Source organism: Oryctolagus cuniculus, chromosome 4 (assembly GCF_051225735.1).
Source record: "Oryctolagus cuniculus isolate XC-2025 breed Fujian yellow rabbit chromosome 4, ASM5122573v1, whole genome shotgun sequence".
Classification (NCBI taxonomy): domain Eukaryota; kingdom Metazoa; phylum Chordata; class Mammalia; order Lagomorpha; family Leporidae; genus Oryctolagus; species Oryctolagus cuniculus.
Genome location: NC_142870.1, coordinates 5,723,790 through 5,746,556, shown reverse-complemented (window position 1 = coordinate 5,746,556; position 22,767 = coordinate 5,723,790). Strand labels below are relative to the sequence as shown.

Here is a 22,767-nt window from a genome sequence, read left to right as displayed (position 1 = left end):
TATGTTTCCCCAAGCTTTCCTCCAACAATACTCCTCCCTCATTTCTCCTGGCCTCTCCCCACAGTCCGCATCCGAGTTTGTTCTAGCTTTCACTTTCACTTTCGACCTTAGCGATTTCTCCCAGCTTCCCCCTGTAGTCCGTATCTGAATCTATGCCTAGGCTTTCAATAGCTTCTTCCGGCACCTCTTTCGTCCAGCTTTTCCCTAGGCTGTTTGCTAGTCTCTCTCTCCGATATTTTCCACTTCTTCCCGTTTCTTCCCTCCTAAGTTTCATATCCGTCCTAGGTTTCCTATCCGAGTCATGGCACCATTATGTCGCTCCCCCTCTTCGTGGAGGAACGACACAGGACCCTGCGCTGTTCTTTTGTCTGCTCGGCCCTCCCCAGGTTTGCTGCTGGTTCTTCCCGGGTTGGCTACCGTCCCTTCCACCTCCGTGGAAGGGCGGTTCCCCCTGGCCACATTCCCCACTTCCGCAGGGGAGCGGCACACCGCCGGCCGGCTCTCTCGGGGGCTGCACAGGTGTTCCCCTTAGATGTTCCCCTTAGATGTTCCCGGTGCATGCCGTCTCCTCCTTTATAGTCCTCCTCTGCCAATCCTAACTCGGCTGCCCACACGCCGAGTATGCTGCTCTCCTCCAATCAGGAGCAAGTCCTACAGTTTATTGGCTGAACTGGAGGCAGCTGTGCAGAAGCTGTTTTCTTCTCTCCCAGCGCCATATTGTGGGAGAGCAGATGCATAGAGTAAGTCTTAATTCCAGTAACTTAGTCTAGTCCGGGTTGCTCCCCACAGGAGGCGGAAGTGTGCGCTATCTTGATTGAGGTGATGGTTTTATGGGCATAACACTCGTCAAAACCCACTGAACTGCACACTGAAAGTGGGTGCGTTTTATTGAGATAAAGTATACCGCCATGAAGTTCATTTTCATACATCGGCTAATATTTATACTTAGCTCAATTTTTGCAGGGTTGGGAAGGTTAAAGAAAAAGGAAAGTTCAATTTTTGTCAGGCATTTTGTTCCAAGCAGAAACATTATGCTTTGTTCCATCAGGAGAAGGACATACGGGAATATGCGAAAATGGGGAAATAAGGCATTTCCATGCTTTTCTGGATATTTCTGTCATATCACAGTTTAATTATTTTATCTTGTAGAATTGCAAAATATATTTTAGCACCTAATGAAGTGATTTTTTTTTTTTTTGCCAGGCAGAGTGGACAGTGAGAGAGAGAGACAGAGAGAAAGGTCTTCCTTTTGCCGTTGGTTCACCCTCCAATGGCCGCCGCGGCCGGCGCACCGTGTTGATCCAATGGCAGGAGCCAGGTGCTTCTCCTGGTCTCCCATGGGGTGCAGGGCCCAAGCACCTGGGCCATCCTCCACTGCACTCCCTGGCCACAGCAGAGAGCTGGCCTGGAAGGGGGGCAACCGGGACAGAATCCAGCGCCCCGACCGGGACTAGAACCTGGTGTGCCGGTGCTGCACGGTGGAGGATTAGCCTAGTGAGCCGTGGCGCCGGCTCTAATGAAGTGATTTTTAAAAGCGATCCATTGTTTTGGCTAATTAGGGAGATCTGACTAGATACTTAAAAACAGAATTTGAGCAAAAGTAATTAAAACCTACCTTTTGGATACTCATCTTTATCAAGCAGATTTTTAAGAATTCGATTAGTATAGATGTTTCTAATTTCAAGCTCACGATCCTTCTCCTAAAAAGAAACACAATACCAACTTTTCTATGAATGTTTGCTTTCATGGACATTGATTTCTTAAAAAAAAAAAAAAAACAAACAGTTTAAGTGCACTCAGTATCCTGTGAATAAAATCTAGATTCTAGAAAAACAGGAATAGGTTGTATCACTGCATACCACTCTTGACATCAGAAAATCCTGCCTTTTTAACAGTGGCACATTATTGTGATGACAGCATTTCTGTTTTTAGAAAGATTTCATTCATTCATTCATGCAGCTATTTGAAAGGCAGAATGATAGAAAGATCTTCTACCTGCTGGTTCACTCCACAGATGGCCACAAAGGCTAAGTCTGGGCCAGGCTGAAGCCAGAAGCCAGGAACCTCATCCTGGTCTCCAGTGTGGTGACAGGGGCCCGAGCACTTGGGCCATCTTCCACTGTCTTTCCAGGCACAAGCAAAGTAGCTGGGGCTCGGCTCTGATCTGGGATGCTGGTGTCGTGAGCAGTGGCTTGGCCCATTGCACCGCAGGGCTGACTTGAGGACAATACTTGCGAAGAGCCTTGCAAGCACGCTGCTTTCACTGCGCCCTTCCTGTCCCTGGGCCTGGCCTGACGTTCACTGTTCCTTTGCACTGGCCACTGCAGTCGCCACCAGCTCCACGTTGCAAGTTGAATGCGGATGCAACAGTTCAAATCCATCCTCGGTCCCACTGCTTGCATATGAAGTGCCCGATACCTGCGTGTGACCAGTGGCCCCAGTATTGGACAGTGCAGACAGACATTCCCATCACCATGGACACTGCTGCTGGGGCTGCATTTAGATGAGTGGAGGGTGCAGAAAACCTAGACTAAGACATCGCCCATTCTCTGTGCAACTGCAGCCCCACCTGGGCTCGCAGGAAGAGGTTCGGGTAGGGAAGATGGAGAGGAGAGCGGGTTTCTGCAGATCTGATTGTACAGTGCAGGCTCTGAGCGCCGTGCAGGCATGACGTTGGCCTGTTACAGAGGCACAGACTCGGGCTCCACAGGACGTTCCTTCCTCTTCTCCAGAGTTCAGGTTCCCGAAGTGGGGATGAAGCCACGTGTCTCCCTTTCCTTCTCATTGTGGTAATGTGTAGCCTGAACAAGAATCTTGCTGACAACTCATCACCAGCAAAAGTGGATCAAGTATGACAGCACTTTAAAAAGTGCATGGATAATGGAATTAAAAGATAAATTTATTTGGGGCCTAAAATTTTGGAAATCAGTTTTTTTCATAATATGCATATTTGTTAACCTTCTAAAGGCCCCACATATGGATGAATTTCAGATTTTTTGCTCCAGAATAAATATAACTTCTAATTCCTTTTATCCATGAACTTTTAAAAGCAGCCTCATATAATCTGGATGGAATGTTTAAGAAGAAGGTTATTGTACAAAGCATTGAAGAATTATTTGTCATCTATGTGGGTTAAGACAAAGATTTTGATATTAGAGGGGCATATTGTCTTTTAGTTTTTTTAGAAAGTAATTTTCATTTATTTGAAAGAGACAGATCTCCCACTTGCTGGTCCACTCCCCAAATGCCAGCAGCAACCAGGGCTGGACTCAGCAGAAGCCAGGAGTCAGGAACTCAATCTGGATCGCGCATATGGGTGGCAGGGACTCGAGTAAACTGCCCGAGCTGTCGCCTGCTGCCCCCAGGGTGCTTGCTAACAAGAGATGGAATGGAGAGCTGAGCTGGGACTTGAACCTAGGAGCTCTGGTAGGAGATGCAGACGTAACTGCTGCACCAAATTGCTAGAGGGGCACATTTGATTACCTGGAAAATTTTATCTTTTATGTTGCAGCCATCTGGAGGGTGCAGCAGCAGATGGAAGATCTCTCTCTCTTTTGTCTCTCTCTCTAACTCCACCTTTCAAACAAATACGAATAGGGGCTGGCACTGTGGCACAGCGGGTTAAACCTCTGTCTGCAGTGCCAGCATCCCATATGGGCACCAGTTCAAGTCCCTGCTGCTCTACTTCAGATCCAGCTCCCTGCTAATGTGCCTGGGAAAGCAGTGGAAGATGGCCTGAGTCCCTGGGCCTTTGCACCCACACGGGAGACCTGGAAGAAGCTCCTGGCTTTGGCCTGGCCCAGCCCTGGTGTTTATGGCCATTTGGGGAGTGAACCAGAAGGATGGAACACCTGTCTCTGTCTTTGTCTGTCTTTCCTTCTCTCAGTGTAACTCTGATTTTCAAATAAATAAGTAAATCTTTAAAATAGGTCTTATCTAGTTTCTCCAAACTGTCGGAAATTTTAGAAATCTTGATGGCAAAAAGCAGTCTAAAAAGATAACTATTAACAAATTCTTATTTTTAAAGCAGTGCACACACTATAAAAGACAGTTTTGCAGACATATTTGCAAGTGAAACTTTAAAATAAATTTATGGGCCAGGGGCTGCCACTGGCATGCAGTGGGTTGTCCTGCTGTGTCAGCGCCATTCCACACTGGAATGCTGATGCAGGCCTCAGCTGCTCCACTTCCAATCCAGCTGCTTGCTAATGCATCTGAGAACACAGCAGCTGCCCAAGGACCTGGGCCTCTGCCACCCATGTGGGAGAACAGGATGGAGCTCCAGGCTCCTGGCTTCAGCCTGGCCCAGATCTGGCTGCTGTGGCCATTTAGGGAGTTAACCAGCAGATGGAAAATCTCTCTGTCTTCCTCCGTCACTCTACCTTTCCAAATGAATACATCTTTAAAACATTTATGCGCCATTATATTTTACCTTAAATATTATGTATGTTATAAGAAGTTAATTTTGAAATTTAAGACCTTATTCTGAGGGGCCGGCACTGTGGTACGGCGGGTTAAAGCCCTGACCTGCAGTGCCGGCAAACCATGTGGGCGCCAGTTCTAGTCCCAGCTGCTCCACTTCCGATCCAGCTCTCTGCTATGGCCTGGGAAAGCAGTAGAAGATAGCTCAAGTTCTTGGGCCCCTGTACCCACGTGGGAGACCTGGAAGAAGCTCCTGGCTCCTGGCTTAGGATCGGCACAGCTCCAGATTGGCGCAACCAACTGGGAGTGAACCATCGAATAGAACACCGCTCTCTGTTTCTACCTCTCTCTGTAACTCTGTCTTTCAAATAAATAGAATAAGTCTTAAAAAAAAACCACAGCTTATTTTGAATTATATGAATCCCTTATGTCTCATCATCCTGTATCTAGGACATCTACAAAGTCTTAATTGAGCAATGAATCTACCATTTATGGTGACTTTGAAATAAATATTATATCACTGAAATATTCACAGAATTAAACACTTGAGACTTAATGGGTTAAATGCTAACAAAATGCAGTAATATTACTTAATGTTATGAAATACAAATGATAACAGAAACACTACTTTTCCAATTATAGTAAATACACACAGGCTGTTAACTCATTCTAATAATTGCACATCCTCTGTCTGTTCATATGATTGTTGGGAAGAAACCCAATTTGAAAAACATATTCATCAAGTTAAATAATTTCTTAAAGTTATTTATTTATTTGAAAGTCAGAGTTGCAAGGGGAGAGGGTGAGAGAAGAGAAAGGTCTCCATCTGTTGGTACACTCCTCCAACAGCAGGAATGGCCAGGGCCGGGCCGGGCAGAAACTAGGAGCCTGGGACTCTATCCCGGTCTCCACTTGGTGCAGGGGCCCAAACACTTGGGTCACCACCTCTGCTGCTGTTCCCAGGCCCTTGGCAGGGAGCTGGCTCCAGAGTGGAGCAGCTGGGACACAAACTGGCACTCAAATGGGAGGCTGGCGTTGGAGGTAGTGCCTTTGCCAGCTGCACCACAGTGCAGGCCCCTAAGTTAGTAATTTAAAGATGTAGTAGGCATAAGTAGTTCTGATCTTTCGGGATGCAGACTTTCACAGCTTTCCCTCCAGTCTGATACCTTGAGCTTTTGTTGAAGGCGCTTTACTTCCATCTCCAGACTCTTGGTGGCTGTCTGGGCCGTTAAGGTCTTCCGGTTTTCAGTGGCTAACTGCCGACTAAAGGCTCTGTTGTTCAACCTCAGCTGTTTCTCCAAGCTCTGAAAATGGCATATATCGTTCAACTACTTGGTAACAATTTGGTGTTAACAAGAACTATAACACAAAGTAATTACGAATTAAGTTGTGTATATTTTCAATATGGTTTTAGTGAATGGCTTGTAACGGGGACATTTGTTAGAACTAAGGACAGCCCCCTACAAAAGTCAAAGAACCCAGATCCTTGCTCAACACCACATGTTTCAAGCATGATTTTTTTAATGTACTGTGGAATTTGCTAAAAAATTTTGAATAGATCCTGAAAATCAATCAATACAAGCGACATCATACTTTAAGACAGATCCTAATGAGTTCTGCCCCATGGAACTGATTTGCTGTCCTTGCATAGGATACTCTAAAAGCCGCCCAAGTCTCCCTCCACCAAAGGCTCTGCATCTGTGCAGGCCATCAGGGACCCTGATTCCCCAGGCGACAGGGACTGAAAGATACAACAGGGACTCCCACGGCCACGGCCACACCCATTGCACTCTGCGGCCCTGGACACACACACTCAACTGCTCTCTCAGCTGAGAACCCTGCGGTCTGGATTTTGACAGAAGGCTTCGCCTGAAGGACTTAATTTTTTTTTAATATAAAATAGGGCCTTCCCTTTAATATTGATAATTCCCCAGTAAGGCAAAGGGGAAGGCAAACACTAAAAGGATGAAATAATCACTAAAAATACCACTTCACAAAATACTAGAGCTAAAACAAACTACATGTTTTGGCCTGAAAACATCTCTCCACCAAAAGCACTATGACCAAACAGAAATCTCCCATGCTACCACTACTCTGATGGCCAGGAATCACTGACTAGTTCATTAGTTAACTTTGGTTTTGTCTGTAGGTCCAGAAACATGAACTACCTAAATATTTATATGTAAAATATGTAGATAAGGTAAAACATATGTAGTTTTACATACAGACGTTCGCCTAGATGGATCTAATATGAATTAAAAGACCAAATCGCATTGCTTGTTATTTTCTGGCTCTTACATATCCATCTATAGAAGAAATAATTGAGATGTGGATAACATGAACTTGATCTTATTTCAAGATCATAGGAAATATTTGCCTGTTACCAGAAAATATTAAAGAATTAAACAGTAAGTGAATCCCGTTTATGTTTATGTCCACAGAGACCAAAACTATCTGCAATGTACAACAGGCAGGAGAATTCTCAGCAAGATGAGGGCCTTCCCTGCAACCATCCCTGGTATAATCCCCTGGCTTTGGACAACCACGTACTGTTGTCATTTACCTCTTAGTTGTTTTAGTTCCTTTTCCTTCCTTGTTTTCAGGATTGTTATCTGGCAAAATTCCCATTTCTTAAATAACTAAAAGTGCCTGTGGCAGTGACTGGCCAGATTGCTGAAGGAGACTACCAGACAGGAGACAGACTGACGGCGACACTGGTCAGGTGTTTAGGGAAATGGCCTTCAAAGAAGCAGTTTAGAGCAGAGGGCTGGATTCTAAGGTTTCACACAACACAATGCAAGTTTGCGGGCCTGCACAAACTTCCTTAACATAGCCCCCTCATTTGCAGAGAGACGAGCTCACTAGGGTGAACGGTTGCTGTCCCTAGAACAGAAAGAACATTTGCAGCTCTGAACCTGGGGTTTGCCTCCGGCCTCTCCCTGCCCGCCCCGCCTGGGCGCCAGCAGGAGCGCTCCGTGTGGCATGCCACTCCGGGCCGTGTGCAGCGCTCCGCTGTGGAGGGGTGCCTGTGCACAAGGTGCACCCTCCCTGTGTTCACTCTGGGATCTTACAATGTCTCGGCTGGCCTCTGACATACAGACCTGTATTTTTTTGTCATTGGCCTCCATTTTCGATGTGAGAACCGACAGCCTCTGCGTGAGTTCTTCCCTCTCGGCCAGGTTTCTGTCTTCGTTGAGCCTCTGCAGCGCCTGCAGGGCATCCTTCACCTTCAGTAGCTCGCTGTCGGTCTCTCGCAGCTTCCTAGACACGGCTCTCTCCTTTTCCTGGGATTTCCTAAGCAGCCGCCGTAAGGTCCTCACTTCATTCTGGTGTTTAAGCATGATTTGAGGCAGGTTGATCTGTGAATTCTCGTACTTTCCTAGAGCCTTCAAGTGCCTAAGCTGCAGTTGTTTCAAAAATTGGTTCTCTATGACGATGGCTTCCAATTTACGATGTACATCAGCTAATTCATTTTTTAGTTCCTTGAACTTATGAATCCTTGCTGAGAATATGCGATGAACCATAGCATCCCTTCTCTGGGTAATCATATTGATTTGAGAATTTAAAAATGAAGCATTCCAGGTGTGCTTTTTTTCAATTGAGATTTCCTTCTGGCCTGTGTAAGCAGATAATCCAGTTTATTACCAATATATCACAAATGCAAAAATACGCCCATATGCGTAGCCCTCGCCCCATCCTGCACACATATATACAAACATAAGAGTAACCAGAACAAGAAAGAACTAGCATTTCATGAACACCTATGATTGAGGCTTTGTACTTTATATATGGATAGTTAATTTAATACAATTTTTATTCTACTTTATAGCTGAAGCATTTTAGTCATTTACCCAAGGTTGTACAGCTATGAGGTACACTGAAGGCACTGAAAGCCAAGCTTTGACTCTAAAAGCTGTATCAATATTTCTATATAAAAGCTATGGTAAAACTCACAATACTGCACTAGCTAACATTTGCTAAGTGCTTGTCGTGTGTCAGACTTTGAACTAAATGCTATATATAGATGTTGTGACCTAATCCTCTCGGCAATATGTCATGAGGTAATCTGAGTGTAATGTGAGAGCGAATGTGAGATGTCACATATTCAGAATGACACTGAAAAAGCCATTAAACTGCTCAGAACATAACTGGAATCGACGCGGATATTCCACCTCAACAAATCCAATGCAGGCACCTGCTTCCTCCTCCTTGGCTGGCCACACAGTGCAGTACTTGGCATGTGCTCAAGGGTCCATTTTAATCAAAGATTATCTAAAAAAAATCACTGGGCTTTTATAATTGAATCGGGGTATAATCAGTGTCTGTGTAATAGTACTGTACCGTTACCCTGTTTTCAAGGTGGGCAAACTGATGCTTTGGGAAGTTAACTGTCAGTGGGCGCCGGCGGCTAGTCTTGGTGAGGCAGAACCCGCTGTCTGTGTGCCCATGCTACTGCCCGGTAGGCGTGTGCATTTGAGCTATGTATATGCATGCGTATGTGTGTGCATATGCACATAGCAGTACATCTCTATTCTGAGAAAAAGACACTGGAACTGGATTCTAAAGAATGAAGAACTCTGGTCCTCATTCTGGAGCGAGGAGGGTGTTAGAGGCCATTGTTACTGGAGTCCTGGCCTTGAGCTTTTGGCTCAAATGTGGACACATATATTTTCTCTCTTTTTTTTTTTTTTGACAGGCAGAGTGGACAGTGAGAGAGAGAGACAGAGAGAAAGGTCTTCCTTTTGCCGTTGGTTCACCAATGGCACACCGCGCTGATCCGATAGCAGGAGCCAGGAGCCAGGTGCTTTTCCTGGTCTCCCATGGGGTGCAGGGCCCAAGCACCTGGGCCATCCTCCACTGCACTCCCTGGCCACAGCAGAGAGCTGGCCTGGAAGAGGGGCAACCGGGACAGAATCCGGCGCCCCAACCGGGACTAGAACCCGGTGTGCCGGCGCCGCTAGGCGGAGGATTAGCCTAGTGAGCCGCGGCGCTGGCCATATATTTTGTCTAAGTAGTGGGAAAGGCAGTTCTACTTGTGATGGAAACTACGAGCCCATTAAAAAGAAGCATGCTTTGAGGAGGAATATTTGAATCATGACTGTGATAGGCCATGCAGAATTTATAGCAGTCACAGCATCGGTATTCCCAACAATGACCGGTGGAGTATCTTGGCAACTATGCCCTTCAAAGATACTCATTTTCCCACTGGGAACAATTTAGCAGGACCTATGCTTGAACATCTGAGTATCTGAGAATAGATTTTCCGGAGCAGGAACACATGGGAAGCTCAGTAGGCTGCTCCCGGGCCACCTACCGGAGGCTGGTGAGCAGGTGTCAGCTGTGGCACGGTCAGATGCTGGACGCTCTGACCACTGGCTAGGGAAACCCTCCCTGGAGCAGGGTGGTCAGGCTGGTTTGTAAAGGGCTGAATGGGGCTGTGTTCCACACCACGGCCAGCATAACTGAACTTGAACCCCAATGTGTACTGTTTTCCAGCTCTTGGGCGGTCTGACCCTGGAGGTGAGGGGCTCTCCCTGGGGCTGGAAGGTTGAGAGGTGGCAGGTTCCATGGGCAGTGGGGGTTTGTGTTCCACTCCATGCCACGCAGGAGCATCATGAAAGGGTCCCTCAGGACTGAACGCCACGGCTGGGGGGGGCTCCGGCCAAGCTCCCAGGACTCAAGATATGCACAGAAAGCGCCGATGCTCTCAGTCAGGCACGGGGTGCAGCAAGCGAAGCTGCTGCCGGCAACGCTGGCATTCCGAGCCAGAGCCCCGTTTGAGTCCTGGCTGGCTCAGCTCCCTCTAATGAGCCTGGAAAGCAGCGGAGGGCGGCCTAAGCACTTGGACCCCTGCCACCCACGTGGTAGACCCAATTGGAGCCCTGGGCTCTTGGCTTTGGTCTGTACCAACCCTGGCCGCTGCATCCATTTGGGGAGTGAACCAGCAGATGGGAGATCTCTTTCTCTTTCTCTCCCTTTTCTCTGTCACTCTCCCCTTGTTTCGACAAGGTGCACAAAAGTGATGAAGATGTAGGAGCAGTGGGTCTTCCCCAAGTGTTCTTGTCTGTGTGAACTACCCCTCCGGGGCGCATTCTACTCCCCAGGCAGGCCTGCGATGGGATTTCCTGTCTACTTACGTGGGCGTTGGTGGGAAAGGATGAGCCCGGGTTATTTGCTTCAGAAAGGTAAACATAGCACTTGCATTTGAGTGGCTTACAACAGATTCATACTATATACATCATACATACGTGTGCAACTAGAAAAGTTACAGAAAACTGAAATTGAGTTTAATCCTTAATGACTTTAATATCTCATTATCCTAACCTATGCATGCTAAGAATGCTATAATTTATAATTGAATGATATACTATTTGATTTCCATTTCACACAATAAGATTCAGCTGAATAATTAAACCTCTGTTAAGATACCTAAATTTTATACTACTGAGATAAAACACTCTCAGTTAAAATCAATTCACCAAAAACATATACGGTTAAGTCCGTGGTTAGTCAAAAGGCGCACATCATATTACTAAGACTAAATCGTGTCCTTGACCCCATATCCCTGAGAGTGGGCCTGCATTTAACCATGCAACCACTGAACTCACCCTGCTTGGGCCCTGTTCCCTCCCAGGCCCTTCCGGGGATTCATCCCACCCCAGCCGTCCTTTGGGAAGGCCTGTTCTCCCCTCACCTCTCTGCCCTATGCTGTTTCCTTCTCCCCTGCTGGCTTCACCCCAGTTCCCACTCCTGGTCACTGTCTGCTTTTGTCTCATGGTCCCACTCCGTCCTGTGGTCCCCACGCCTTCACTCTGGTTCTGCAAGTCCTGAGCCACATTCTTATTTACGTGGCCTTCTACCAGGCTCTTCTCTTTCTCTGCTGGGTCTACAGCGATTTCACCTTCAAAGAGATGAACCTGCTTCCATCAGGACCCAGGGGAAAGTAGGGGTTCAAAGGAGGGGTATTGCCTTGTTTGTTCTCAGTAGCATCCAAGGTTTGTCTGACAGAGGTGTTTCTTCAACACTGTCTTAGGTTTTCCACTTATACCTGACCAAGGACTACAGCACAAAAGTTGTCCAAGCATTTGATTAACTTTTTTTGCATACCAAGATTTTGAATGATTTCTACACATTCTGGTATTATATTGACAAAATATATCAAGGAAACAATTTTCTAATTAACAGGCTGCATAACTGAAAGAATTCCAAATGTACATTTTCTACAAAAGGAAACAATTTTTGAAAAGCAAACTGTAGAACTATGCTTGCTGTTTACAATGACTTAAGTACGTCTCCAGTGTTGATCAGAGCAAAGGTCCTACCCAACGGAAGTCCTCACTTCATCCTTACCATCTTGCTCTATGCAACTACTTCCTGCCATAAAATCTGCCTTGAAGAGAGGAATTGAAAATAGTCTCTGATGTTCCTATTCCTTCGTGAATGCTGGATCTCCACGGGTAGCCCTAATCCAATGTTACCAGCCCCTGGGCGTCAGAGATACACTGACGGGAGACTGAACATTCACTGTGAAGGAGCTGCACTGGCTAACCATTAAGCCTCTTTGCTTTGGGTCAGAATTGTATTACCCTAGGGTGGAGCAAATTACTTGCTGCTTAAATCACCTCAGCAAACACTTGCAAAACATGAGCTGTATGAAAACAAAAGAAACAAGAAAACAAAACAAGGAAAAATATTTCATCATCCTGTGACAAAGCTTAAAGTTACAATTATTGTTTCAAGTTTATCATACACTGGGAAAGGTCCTCATAGATATAAAATTTTAATTAAAGATGCATAAAATTATTTAAAATAATTTCAGAGTATTGATACACAAAAGGACTTTGAAGATGAAATTCTTCACTCTTCTGGATAATGGAATTCAGAATTATAGTCTCCCGTGAGGTGAGTGAATCAATTTAGGTTGATCCTAATCTTTTTTTTTTTTTTTTTTTTTTTTATACAGGCAGAGTGGACAGTGAGAGAGAGAGACAGAGAGAAAGGTCTTCCTTTGCCGTTGGTTCACCTCCAATGGCCAACGCGGCCGGTGCACCGCGCTGATCCGATGGCAGGAGCCAGGTACTTCTCCTGGTCTCCCATGGGGTGCAGGGCCCAAGCACCTGGGCCATCCTCCACTGCACTCCCTGGCCACAGCAGAGAGCTGGTCTGGAAGAGGGGCAACTGGGACAGAATCCAGCACCCCAACCAGGACTAGAACCTGGTGTGCCGGCACCGCAAGGTGGAGGATTAGCCTAGTGAGCCACGGCGCCGGCTGGTTGATCCTAATTTATGATTAGGTATGTTACATAAAGGACTCAGTAGATATTTGAAGAATAAATAAGGAATCACTTTTAAAAAGCAAAATTATAAGACATTTGGAACTCAAAAGCAGCTTGTTCCTTGTAGGAATACCTTTATGGATGCTAACTGCCCTCTCCCATCGTCCCATAGAAGCTTAGATCAATGTAGAGTGTACTATATAGAGTCATGATCCCAGGTCATAAACTCCTGGGACCAGAATTGTTCAGTTTTTTTGGGTTTTATTTTTTTTAGGTCAATGCATCTGTAGTGATTCATGTAGTTCTCCTAGTAAGATCTGGGGCAGCACCCTTTAGTCAAACAATATTTTATAATTAAAATATGACTATTCACACTAGGCAAAATATAGTCCAGCCTCCTAACAGATCAAATCAGGTTTTTGTTGCCAAATCAGTTTTGGAGCCAACGGTTGGTTTCCAGAGCCTCATAAATTTCATATGTGGGTAAGGAATGGTGGAAACTGTAGGACCTAACCATGATGATGTTCCATCGAGATAACCTCCTCCTAATGCCATGAGTAGACTTTCTTTATTGGTGGAGTCTCAGTGTTAGAGAAGGAACTGGGCTTTTCATCTTCTCTGCCCTGGGCCTCACCAGTGGGTGGAGGAGGCCCAGGTGAAATCTATGGCTCCTTCCTGCTACAAAATCCCTAATTTCAGTGGACACAAAAAATGCATAGAGCTTGAGGAGGTTCACAGACACTGGTCTCACATGAGTCTACCGCTAGACGAAAGGGTAACTGAAGATTCTAGATTTTCCAGAAGTGGCACAAAGGGCCCCAGACACACCTGGTTATCCCGGGCTGGGGGAGACATATGCGAGTGACTGTGACCGTGGCAGACATGGACCACAAACAGTAGGCTCGCAACTGTGACCGTGGCAGGCGTGGACCACAAACAGTAGGCTCGCAACTGTGACCGTGGCAGGGGTGGACCACAAACAGTAGGCTCGCAAGCACTTCCAACAGTTGACCCGGGATGCTGTGATGGTCAGCGTGGAGAACAGCACAGCTGTTTCTACACCAGAAGTGCTGTCAGATCAAGATGGCCTCACGTAGGAGGAAGGGACTACGGTCTGCACAGCAGGGAGATGGATGGTAGCGCAAGGCACATTCCAGTCTGCACAGACGGGAGTTGATGGAGTCGGGCAGTGTTAGCACCCACAGGGAGATGACATTATTGACAGCCTCTTGAACACCTCTGTTTCAAAAGCCCGTCTTTGCCAGTATGCCTCACCGCACTTGGGGGACATCCTCTTGGGGTGCTGAGCCACGCATTTACTTTTCATTGCCGGTTCAAACCTGGATTCTTCAGTGGCGATGAAAGGCAAGAAGCCAGTGAAATCCAGGTACTGCTGTGCTCTGTAACAAGGCCACCTGTCACCTGCAAACGGAACGAACCTCACCAGCAGGCTCCGGCACAGCCAGCTGTGGGAGGAGGGGTAGGCAGCCCGTTTAAGCATCTCTGTTATTTTGTAATTGTCCTTAATTTCTGCTTCCTACTTCCTCCTCTCAAAGCTGGCCTGGAATGCACATTCACGTTATGAAAAAGACAGTGAGACAGAACCGGTCGCCTCCGTCACTAGTGCGTTGAATGGCCGCGCCGGCTCGACGGGAAAGCCTGCTGCTTACCTCGAGGCTGGGAGCTTTTGCAGGCGTTGCACTTCTTCTTCTCCTTCTTTCCTTTGGCCGCAGGCTGCTCTAAATGGTTTCTCTTCTTGGCTGCCTCGGAGCACTCGGAGAGGAAGCACTCGGAGAGGAAGTCCTCGGAGTAGTCGCAGTGGGAGCCCAGGCTGCCGCAGGAGCACTGCGACCTGCTGTAGTCCACGCTCCGGTCCGACGCGGCGCCAGGGCTGCCCGCGCGCTCCGCAGGGGCCCCGCTGGGCTCCAGCACCACGCCGCGGAAGTGGTCATCGACAGCTGGCTTTGTGGGGTCAGCCAGAGACACAGCAGACATCCTGATAAAGAAGGGATGTTTTGAAGGTATCACTATTGACGTTAAAATAACCCCTGCTTTACTGTATTCTCTTTAGCTATAAATGGCTAACTAGGAGTGTGAGAAAAACACATTATTTTGAAATATTTTCTAGAAGAATTTGTTTTTATATTATTTCTGCATAAAACATAAGACATCAGAGACCAACTTTGGTGACATAATATTCACAGGTAATTTAAGATCAAGTCCATATGAGATAACAACAACAATCTATTAGTGAATTACAATCTCATTTTTAAAAAAAAATTATTTATTTGAAAGGCAGAGTTAGAGAGAGATCTTCCACCTGCTGGTTCACTCCCCAAATGACCACAACAGCTAGAGCTGGGCCAGGCAGAAGCCAGAAGCTTCTTCCAGGTCATCTACATGGGTACAGGGGAAATTAGTTACAACTTTTTAAAAAATATTTTATTTATTTATTTGAGAAGTAGAGTTATAGAGAGACCGAGAAAGATTTTCCATCCACTGGTTGACTCCCCAAATGGCCACAACGGCTGGAGCTGGGCCTATCTGAAGCCAGGAGTCAGTAGCTTCTTCCAGGTCTCCCACATGGGTGCAGGGGGAATAAGTCACAAGTTAAAAAAAAATATTTATTTTGGGGCTGGTGCTGTGGTGTTGTGGGTAAAGCCGCCATCTGCAGTGCCAGCATCCCATATAGGTGTTGCTTCTAGTCCCGACTGCTCCTCTTCTGATCCAGCTCTCTGCTACGGCCTGGGAAAGCAGTAGAAGATGGCCCAAGTCTTTGGGCCCCTGCATCCGCTTGGGAGACCCAGAAGAAGCTCCTGGCTCCTGGCTTTGGATCAGCACAGCTCCAGCTGTTGCAGCCAACTGGGGAGTGACCCAGCAGATGGAAGACCTCTCTCTCTCTGCCTCTCCTTCTCTCTGTGTAACTCTGACTTTCAAATAAATAAATAAATCTTTTTAAAAAAGATTTTTTTATTTGAAAGAGTTACAGAGAAGTAGAGGCAGAGGTGAGAGAGAGAGAGAGAGGGAGGGAGAGGGAGAGAGAGATATCTTCCATCCACTGGTTCACCCCCCAGATGCTGCAACAGCCAAGGCTGGGACAGGCAGAAACCAGGAGCCAGGAGCTTCTTCCAGGTCTCCCAAGTGGGTGGCAGGGGCTCAAAGCACTTGGGCCATTTTCAACTGCTTTCCCAGTCACATCAGCAGGAAGCTGGATCGGAAGAGGAGCAGCTGGGAGAAGAACCAGTGCCCATGTGGAATGGCAGCATCTCAGGAGGCGCCTTAACCTGGTACATCACAATGCACAGTGCTGTCTCACAATCTCATTTTTATTTTTAAAGATTTATTTATTTATTTGAAAATCAGAGTTACACAGAGAGAGAAAGAAAGAGAGAGAGAGGTCTTCCATCTGCTGGTTCACTCCTCAATTGGATGCAATGGCTGGAGCTGCGCCGATCCGAAGCCAGGAGCCAGGAGCTTCTTCGAGGTCTCCCATGTGGGTGCAGGGGCCCAAGGACTTGGGCCATCTTCCACTGCTTTCCCAGGCCACAGCAGAGAGCTGGATCGGAAGTGGAGCAGCCGAGACTCAAACTGGCACCCATGTGGGATGCCTGCACTGGAGGTGGTGGCTTTACTGGCTACGCCACAGCACTGGCCCCACAATCTCATTTTTAAAGGCTGGCTATTTGCTGGGTTCTTTGGCCCCGATTAGCACTGAAGACAATGAGAGCACTTGGGCAGTGTGGCCGCTGTGTGAAATGCAGAGGTACATGTGGAGAGGCACACCTGCTAAAGATTAGATCACACACTTCAGAGTCAGTAGAAAGCTGAGTATCAAAACTGGCTCCCTAGAGCTAATATCTGTTCTAACATTAAAAGTGATAGTGGGTCCCGGTGATGTAATTTGATCCACTGATTATAAGGTTCTTAAGTTTTAATTCAGGGAACTTCCTTTCTATGCTTTCAACTATTTTTTTTTAGTGTGGTTGCTGTTTTTTTTTTTTTTTTTTAAAGATCTATATTTACTTGAAAGGCAGAGTTACAGAAAAGTTAGAGGCAGAGGCAGAGAGAGAGAGAGAGGTTTTCCATCTGCTGGTTCACTCCTCAAATGGCTGCAATGGCTGGAGCCGGGCCAGGCTAAAGCCAGGAGCCAGGAGCTTCTTCTGGGTCTCTCACGTGGATGTAGGGGCCCAAGGACTTGGGCCATCTTCTACTGCTTTCCCAGGACACAGCAGAGAGCTGCATCGGAAGTGGAACAGCTGGGACTTGAACTGGCGCCCATATGGGATGCTGGTACTGTAGGCAGTGGCTTCACCTGCCACAGCACCAGCCCTACTTTCAACTATTTTAGTATGAATCTGACTTCCATGATTATATACTCTGGTGACAAAAGAAGCGATTCAGAAAAACCAGTCTTCGTGGGGAAATCTTCCAGGGATTGGAGATTTGAAGAAAATCCACCAAATGAAAAATTTACATTTCCTTAGAGGAACTGACCATATTTTCAGCTACACTGAAAACGAACTTCTATAAATAATCAGTTTGGAAGAATCAAATTGAAGTTTTTGTCTAATTATTATATACTTATTCAATCTGAAAAATCAAAACTTTATTTGGGAATTGAATAATTATAGTTAGACTTCACAGAAATGTGTGTTTACAACCTAAAAATGAAAAATCTGATGGTGTGATCCTACTTCCTAATCACGGGCATGTGACATTGCACAGTAGGAAGTCCTTGTAAACAAAGTCCTTGACTCAAAAAGTAATTCAAGACCCACATGGAGCCGTTTTTTTTTTTTTTCACTTAGGGTAGGTTTGATTAAATTAAGTACAACTGAGAGGCCGGGGCTGTGGTGTAGTGGGTTCAGCCGCCACCTGCGATGCTGGCATCCCATGTGGGCGCCAGTTTGACTCCCGGCTGCTCCCCTTCTGATCTAGCTGAATAGAAATGGCCTGAGAAAAGCTGTGGAGGATGGCCCAAGTCCTTGGACCCCTGCACCCACAGAGAAGACCCAGAGGAAGCTCCAGGATCCTGGCTTCGGCTTGGCCCAACACGAGCTGTAGCGGCCATTTGGCCAGTGAACCAGCGGATGAAAGATCTCTCTCTCTGTCTCCTCTCTGTGCAACTCTTTCACATAAACAAATTTAAAAAAAATTAAGTGCAACTTAGAGTAACTTAAGCCCAGTTTTCACTTGTACATCAGGAATGTTTGAGCCCCCAGAGCAGCTCTCAGAGGCTGCTTCAGGGGTCCACGGAGCTAAGGTGACTCCTCAGCTTTTTAGTCCCAGAATCTTAACAGTCAGTGGGAAAAAATCAAGTTTTTAATTTTATTTATTTTCGATTATTTCCCGGTATTGGGCATAGGCAGCATATTGAACTACTGACTGAACCAGGTAACCCGTGTGCCAGCAGGCTGGATGACGGGACTTTCCCGTTGGCTTCACACCCACACTCCCACCTGTGCCCCACGAGCTCTGCGGTTCCAGCTGAAGCTTCTCATCGGGAGCTGGGACCACCCTCTGATGCAGGCTGACAGCACGCACTCTGCCCCAGAACCCAAACGTTCCACACCATGTGTCTAGCTCCAAGGTAGTTCCAGACAGCTGTGGAATTTAGAAATGCTGGATTCTGGGGCCAGTGCTGTGGCATAATAGGTTAAGCCTCTGCCTGTGGCACTGGCATCCCATATGGGTGGTGAGTTACAGGCAGAGAAAGGGAGAGACAGAGAGAGAGGTCTTCCATCCCCTGGTTCACTCCCCAAATGACTGCAATGGCCAGAACTGGACCAATCCGAACCCAGGAGCCAGGAGCTTCTTCCAGGTCTCCCACGTGGATGCAGGGGCCCAAGGACTTGGGCCATCTTCTACTGCTTTCCCAGGCCATAGCAGAGAGCTGGATTGGAAGTGGAGCAGCCAGGACTAGAACCGGCGACCATATGGGATGCCAGCACTGCAGAGGGTGGCTTTACCTGCTAAGCCCCAGTGCTGGCCCTTCTTCACTTTATTTTTTTTATTTTTTTTTATTTTTGACAGGCAGAGTGGACAGTGAGAGAGAGAAACAGAGAGAAAGGTCTTCCTTTTGCCATTGGTTCATCCTCCAATGGCCGCAGTGGCCGGCGCGCTGCAGCCGGCGCACCATGCTGATCCGATGGCAGGAGCCAGGTGCTTATCCTGGTCTCCCATGGGGTGCAGGGCCCAAGCACTTGGGCCATCCTCCACTGCACTCCCTGGCCACAGCAGAGAGCTGGCCTGGAAGAGGGGCAACCGGGACAGAATCCGGCACCCCAACCGGGACTAGAACCCGGTGTGCCGGCGCCGCAAGGCGGAGGATTAGCCTAGTGAGCCGCGGTGCCGGCCCCTTCCTCACTTCTTTATAAAGCTACTGCACAAAGGCATAACATCACTAGAATCTCTTTCACAGCAGCCTACCTCAGCATCAGGTCAAAACAAACCCTATGGCTGGCGCTGCGGCTCAATAGGCTAATCCTCTGCCTGCGGCGCCAGCACCCTGGGTTCTAGTCCCAGTCGGGGTGCCAGATTCTGTCGTGGTTGCTCCTCTTCCAGTCCAGCTCTCTGCTGTGGCCCGGGAGTGCAGTGGAGGAAGGCCCAAGTCCTTGGGCCCTGCACCCGCATGGGAGACCAGGAGAGGCACCTGGTTCTTGGCTTCGGATCAGCGTGGCGCGCCAGCCACTGGGGGGTGAACCACCGGAAAAGGAAGACCTTTCTCTCTGTCTCTCTGTCCACTCTGCCTGTCAAAAAAAACAAAAACAAAAACAAACTATGCTCAGGGTCTTAAAGTCTCAAGGTCCCTGCTTTATCAAGAAAGCAAAAAGAGAAACGAGCTAGCAGCACATCCTTCTCCACAGGGATCTAATGTTCTCTCTCCTGAGAGGTTTCTTTGCACAGTTTCTGCTTTTTGCTGTGCTGTGTGATGTGCTAGTCTTCTCTGAAGTACACTGGGCAGTCTGTAATCTCTCCGTGACAAGAAATCTTAGCCCAAATTATCTTATGAGTAATATTAGCCTGTGCTCATTATTTAACCAGTGCTTTTACTTTGTTCAAACTGCTTTCATGTCACCTGCTCCTCGCCACATGGAGGGAACAGGCTCAGGTGGCAGCTTAAGTGACCTTCCAGATCCAGGGACAATGCTTTCTTACTAAGCTCCACAACTGCAAACAACACAAGGGTGAGGACAGCACACAATTTAAAAACATTTTATTTCATTTACATAAATTCCATGTATTTCATATATGAAGTTTTAGGAACAGAATGATACTTCACACCCTACTCTCCCTCCTGCCCACATTCCCATCCTTCTTCCTCCTCTCTCTCCTATTCCCACTCTAATTTTTACAAAGATCTATTTTCAGTTTACTTTATACTCATAAGATTCACCCTACACTACGTAAAGAGTTTAACAAATAGTATGAAGAAAAAAACACTGTTTTTCAACAGTAGAGACAAGGGCTTAAACAATCATCAGATCTCAAAATGTTAATTTTACTCCAATACATTACATTTCAGGTACTCTATTGCTTACCACAGATCAGGGAAAACAAATGGTATCCGTCTTTTTGGGACTGGCTTTTTCCACTAGGTATAATGATTTTCAGTTGTGTCCATTTTGTTGCATAAGACAGGATTTCATTTTTTTTAATCGCTGAGTAGTGCTCCATAGTGTATATATACCATACTTTCTTTAGCCAGTCATCAGTTGATGGACATCTGGGTTGATTCTATATCTTAGCTATTGTGAATTAAGCTGCAATAAACATGGCATAGTCAACTCTTTCATATGCTGATTTTATTTTGTTTGGGTAAATTCCCAGGAGTGAGATTGATGGGTCATACAGTAGATCTATTTTCAGATTCCTGAGGTATCTTCCACAATGGCTGCCCCAGTTTACATTCCCACCAACAGTGGATTAGGGGACCCTTTTCCTCACATCCTCACCAGCGTTTGTTGTTTGTTGATTTCTGTATGAAAGACATTCTAACAAGGGCTAAACCTCATTATGGTTTTGATTTGCATTTCCCGGAGGGCTAGTGATCCTGAGCATTTTTTTCATGTGTCTGTTGGCTGTTCGGATTTCCTCTTTTGAAAAATACCTGTTTAAGTCCCTTGCCCATTTCTTAACTGGGCTGTTTTGTTGTCACTGTTTCTTGATCTCTTTACATATTCTGGTTATTAATCCTTTATCAGTTGTGTAGTTTGCAAATAATTTCTCTCATTCTGTCGGTTGCCTCTTCATTTTGCTGAGTGTTTCTTTTGCAGTACAGAAGCATCTCAATTTGATGTCATCCTGTTCGTCAATTTTGGCTTTGATTGCCTGTGCTTCTGGGGTCTTTTCCAAGAAGTCTGTCTATGCCAATGTCTTGTAGAGTTTCCCCAGTGTTCTCTAGTAATTTGATGGTTATCAGGTTATAGATTTAGGTCCTTGATCCATTTTGGGTGGATTTTTTGTGTAAGGTGAGATCTATGGGTCTTGTTTCATATTTCTGCATGTAGAGATCCAGTTTTCCAGCACCATTTGTTGAAGACACTGTCCTTGCTCCCAGGACTGATTTTAGCTCCTTTGTCAAAGACACAGATAAAAGTTGGTTGCATATGTGTGGATTGATTCTGGAGTTTCTATTCTGGTCTATATGTCTTATTTTGCCAGTACCAGGCTGGTTTGATTATAACTGCCCTGTAGTATGTCTTGAAATCTGGTATTGTAGGGCCGGTGCTATGGTGTAGTAGGTTAAGCCTCCACTTATAGTGCTAGCATCCCATATTGTGCTAATTTGAGTCCCAGCTGCTCCACTTCTGATCCAGCTCCCTGCTAAAGGCCTAGGAAAGCATGTGAGATGGCCCAGGTCCTTGGGCCACTGCACCCACATGGGAGACCTTAAGAAGCTCCTGGCTCCTGGCTTCAGATCAGTCCAGCTGCCCCATTGCAGCCATCTAGGGAGTGAACCAGCAGATGTAAGACTTCTCTGTCTCTCCCTCTCTCTGTAATTCTGCTTCTCAAATAAATATATAATTTGATAATTTTTTTTTCTACCAAGTCTCTTTAATACCAGTTAGATTTCTTGGTATATTTAAATGATTCTTCTTGTAATCAATTACTAACTTCTGCTTTTATGGAAGATGCAATCACTGTGTAGTTTCAGATCTGCTATAATGAGTTCAAATCAAGGACAACATCACGGTGAAAGCAAAACTACTTTTTCAGTTGCAGTGCAAAGAATCATTGACTATTAGAAAAAGCCCTTAGAGATTGCTCATTTAATTTTAGGATTTCCAGACCTGGCTGGACATCAGATTACTTGGGAAATTGTTCAACCTCATCCAGACTTTAGTATTCAGAATTTCTGAAGATGAGGTTTAAGAATTTGTACTTTATGAAGTTTCCCTCAATTCCAAAGCAGCCAACCTAACTTTACACTACAGAGAGAAATACAGGAACTACTAATTGGCTGCCTACAACTGGCAATCAGTTGGGAGCTGAATATCAGGTCACAATGCTAGATATTTTGATTTCATAGGTCGAGGGACATTGCATATTTTTAAGAAACAGTCACATGATTTTGAACATCATACACTGAGGAAGAATAATGCAAATTATTGATTTTTCATCTTAGAAAATTCCCAGCCTCATTTTAAAAAGATAAAAAACTCCTGATCCTCACTGATCTGATTTCCAAGAATGCCTTTCTGATCTCTTTTTTCTGGAGTACACTGATCCTGGAGCTCACTGCTTCACTTTCCCACTTGCTGTCACCAGACAGTACAAGTTGTCTCTTGTAGCTATAGCTCTCAACTGAAGTGCTCCACCCACAAGGGTGTTACCACTGGTTGTCGCAGGATGCATGGTGAATAATTTGTCCATTTGTTAATGAACTCTAATGCTTGCAAATTGGCTTTTAAAGCTCACATCCAATATTAGGGTCATCCTTCTAATAAACTTTATTCATGACAGATAAATGGAGAAGTTGACAGTTATGTTGTGGGTACACTATGAGGAGGTTTACACTCAGGATGTCAACTTTCAGATCCATTAGTGGACAAAGGTGGCCACCAAC

The 22,767-nt window shown here is 46.1% G+C and overlaps 1 protein-coding gene across 4 annotated transcripts in view; it reads right to left on the bottom strand.

Annotated features, from left to right (window-relative positions):
* Nucleotides 1-22,767, bottom strand: part of LCA5L (lebercilin LCA5 like) — a 55,713-nt gene that overhangs the window by 11,775 nt on the left and 21,171 nt on the right. For 2 of the 4 annotated variants that reach the window (XM_089330532.1, XM_051833557.3), the window contains 5 exons: nt 14,369-14,694; nt 13,974-14,120; nt 7,524-8,038; nt 5,589-5,726; nt 1,616-1,700 (listed from right to left, as the gene is read on the bottom strand). In XM_089330532.1, coding sequence (XP_089186658.1) covers nt 1,616-1,700; nt 5,589-5,726; nt 7,524-8,038; nt 13,974-14,120; nt 14,369-14,693 — 1,210 coding nt within the window. In that variant the 5' untranslated portion in view covers nt 14,694. Of the gene's footprint in view, nt 1-1,615; nt 1,701-5,588; nt 5,727-7,523; nt 8,039-13,973; nt 14,121-14,368; nt 14,695-19,897; nt 21,274-22,767 lie in introns of those variants that run through there. The other 2 variants (XR_016232234.1, XR_016232235.1) reach the window with 1 other exon arrangement.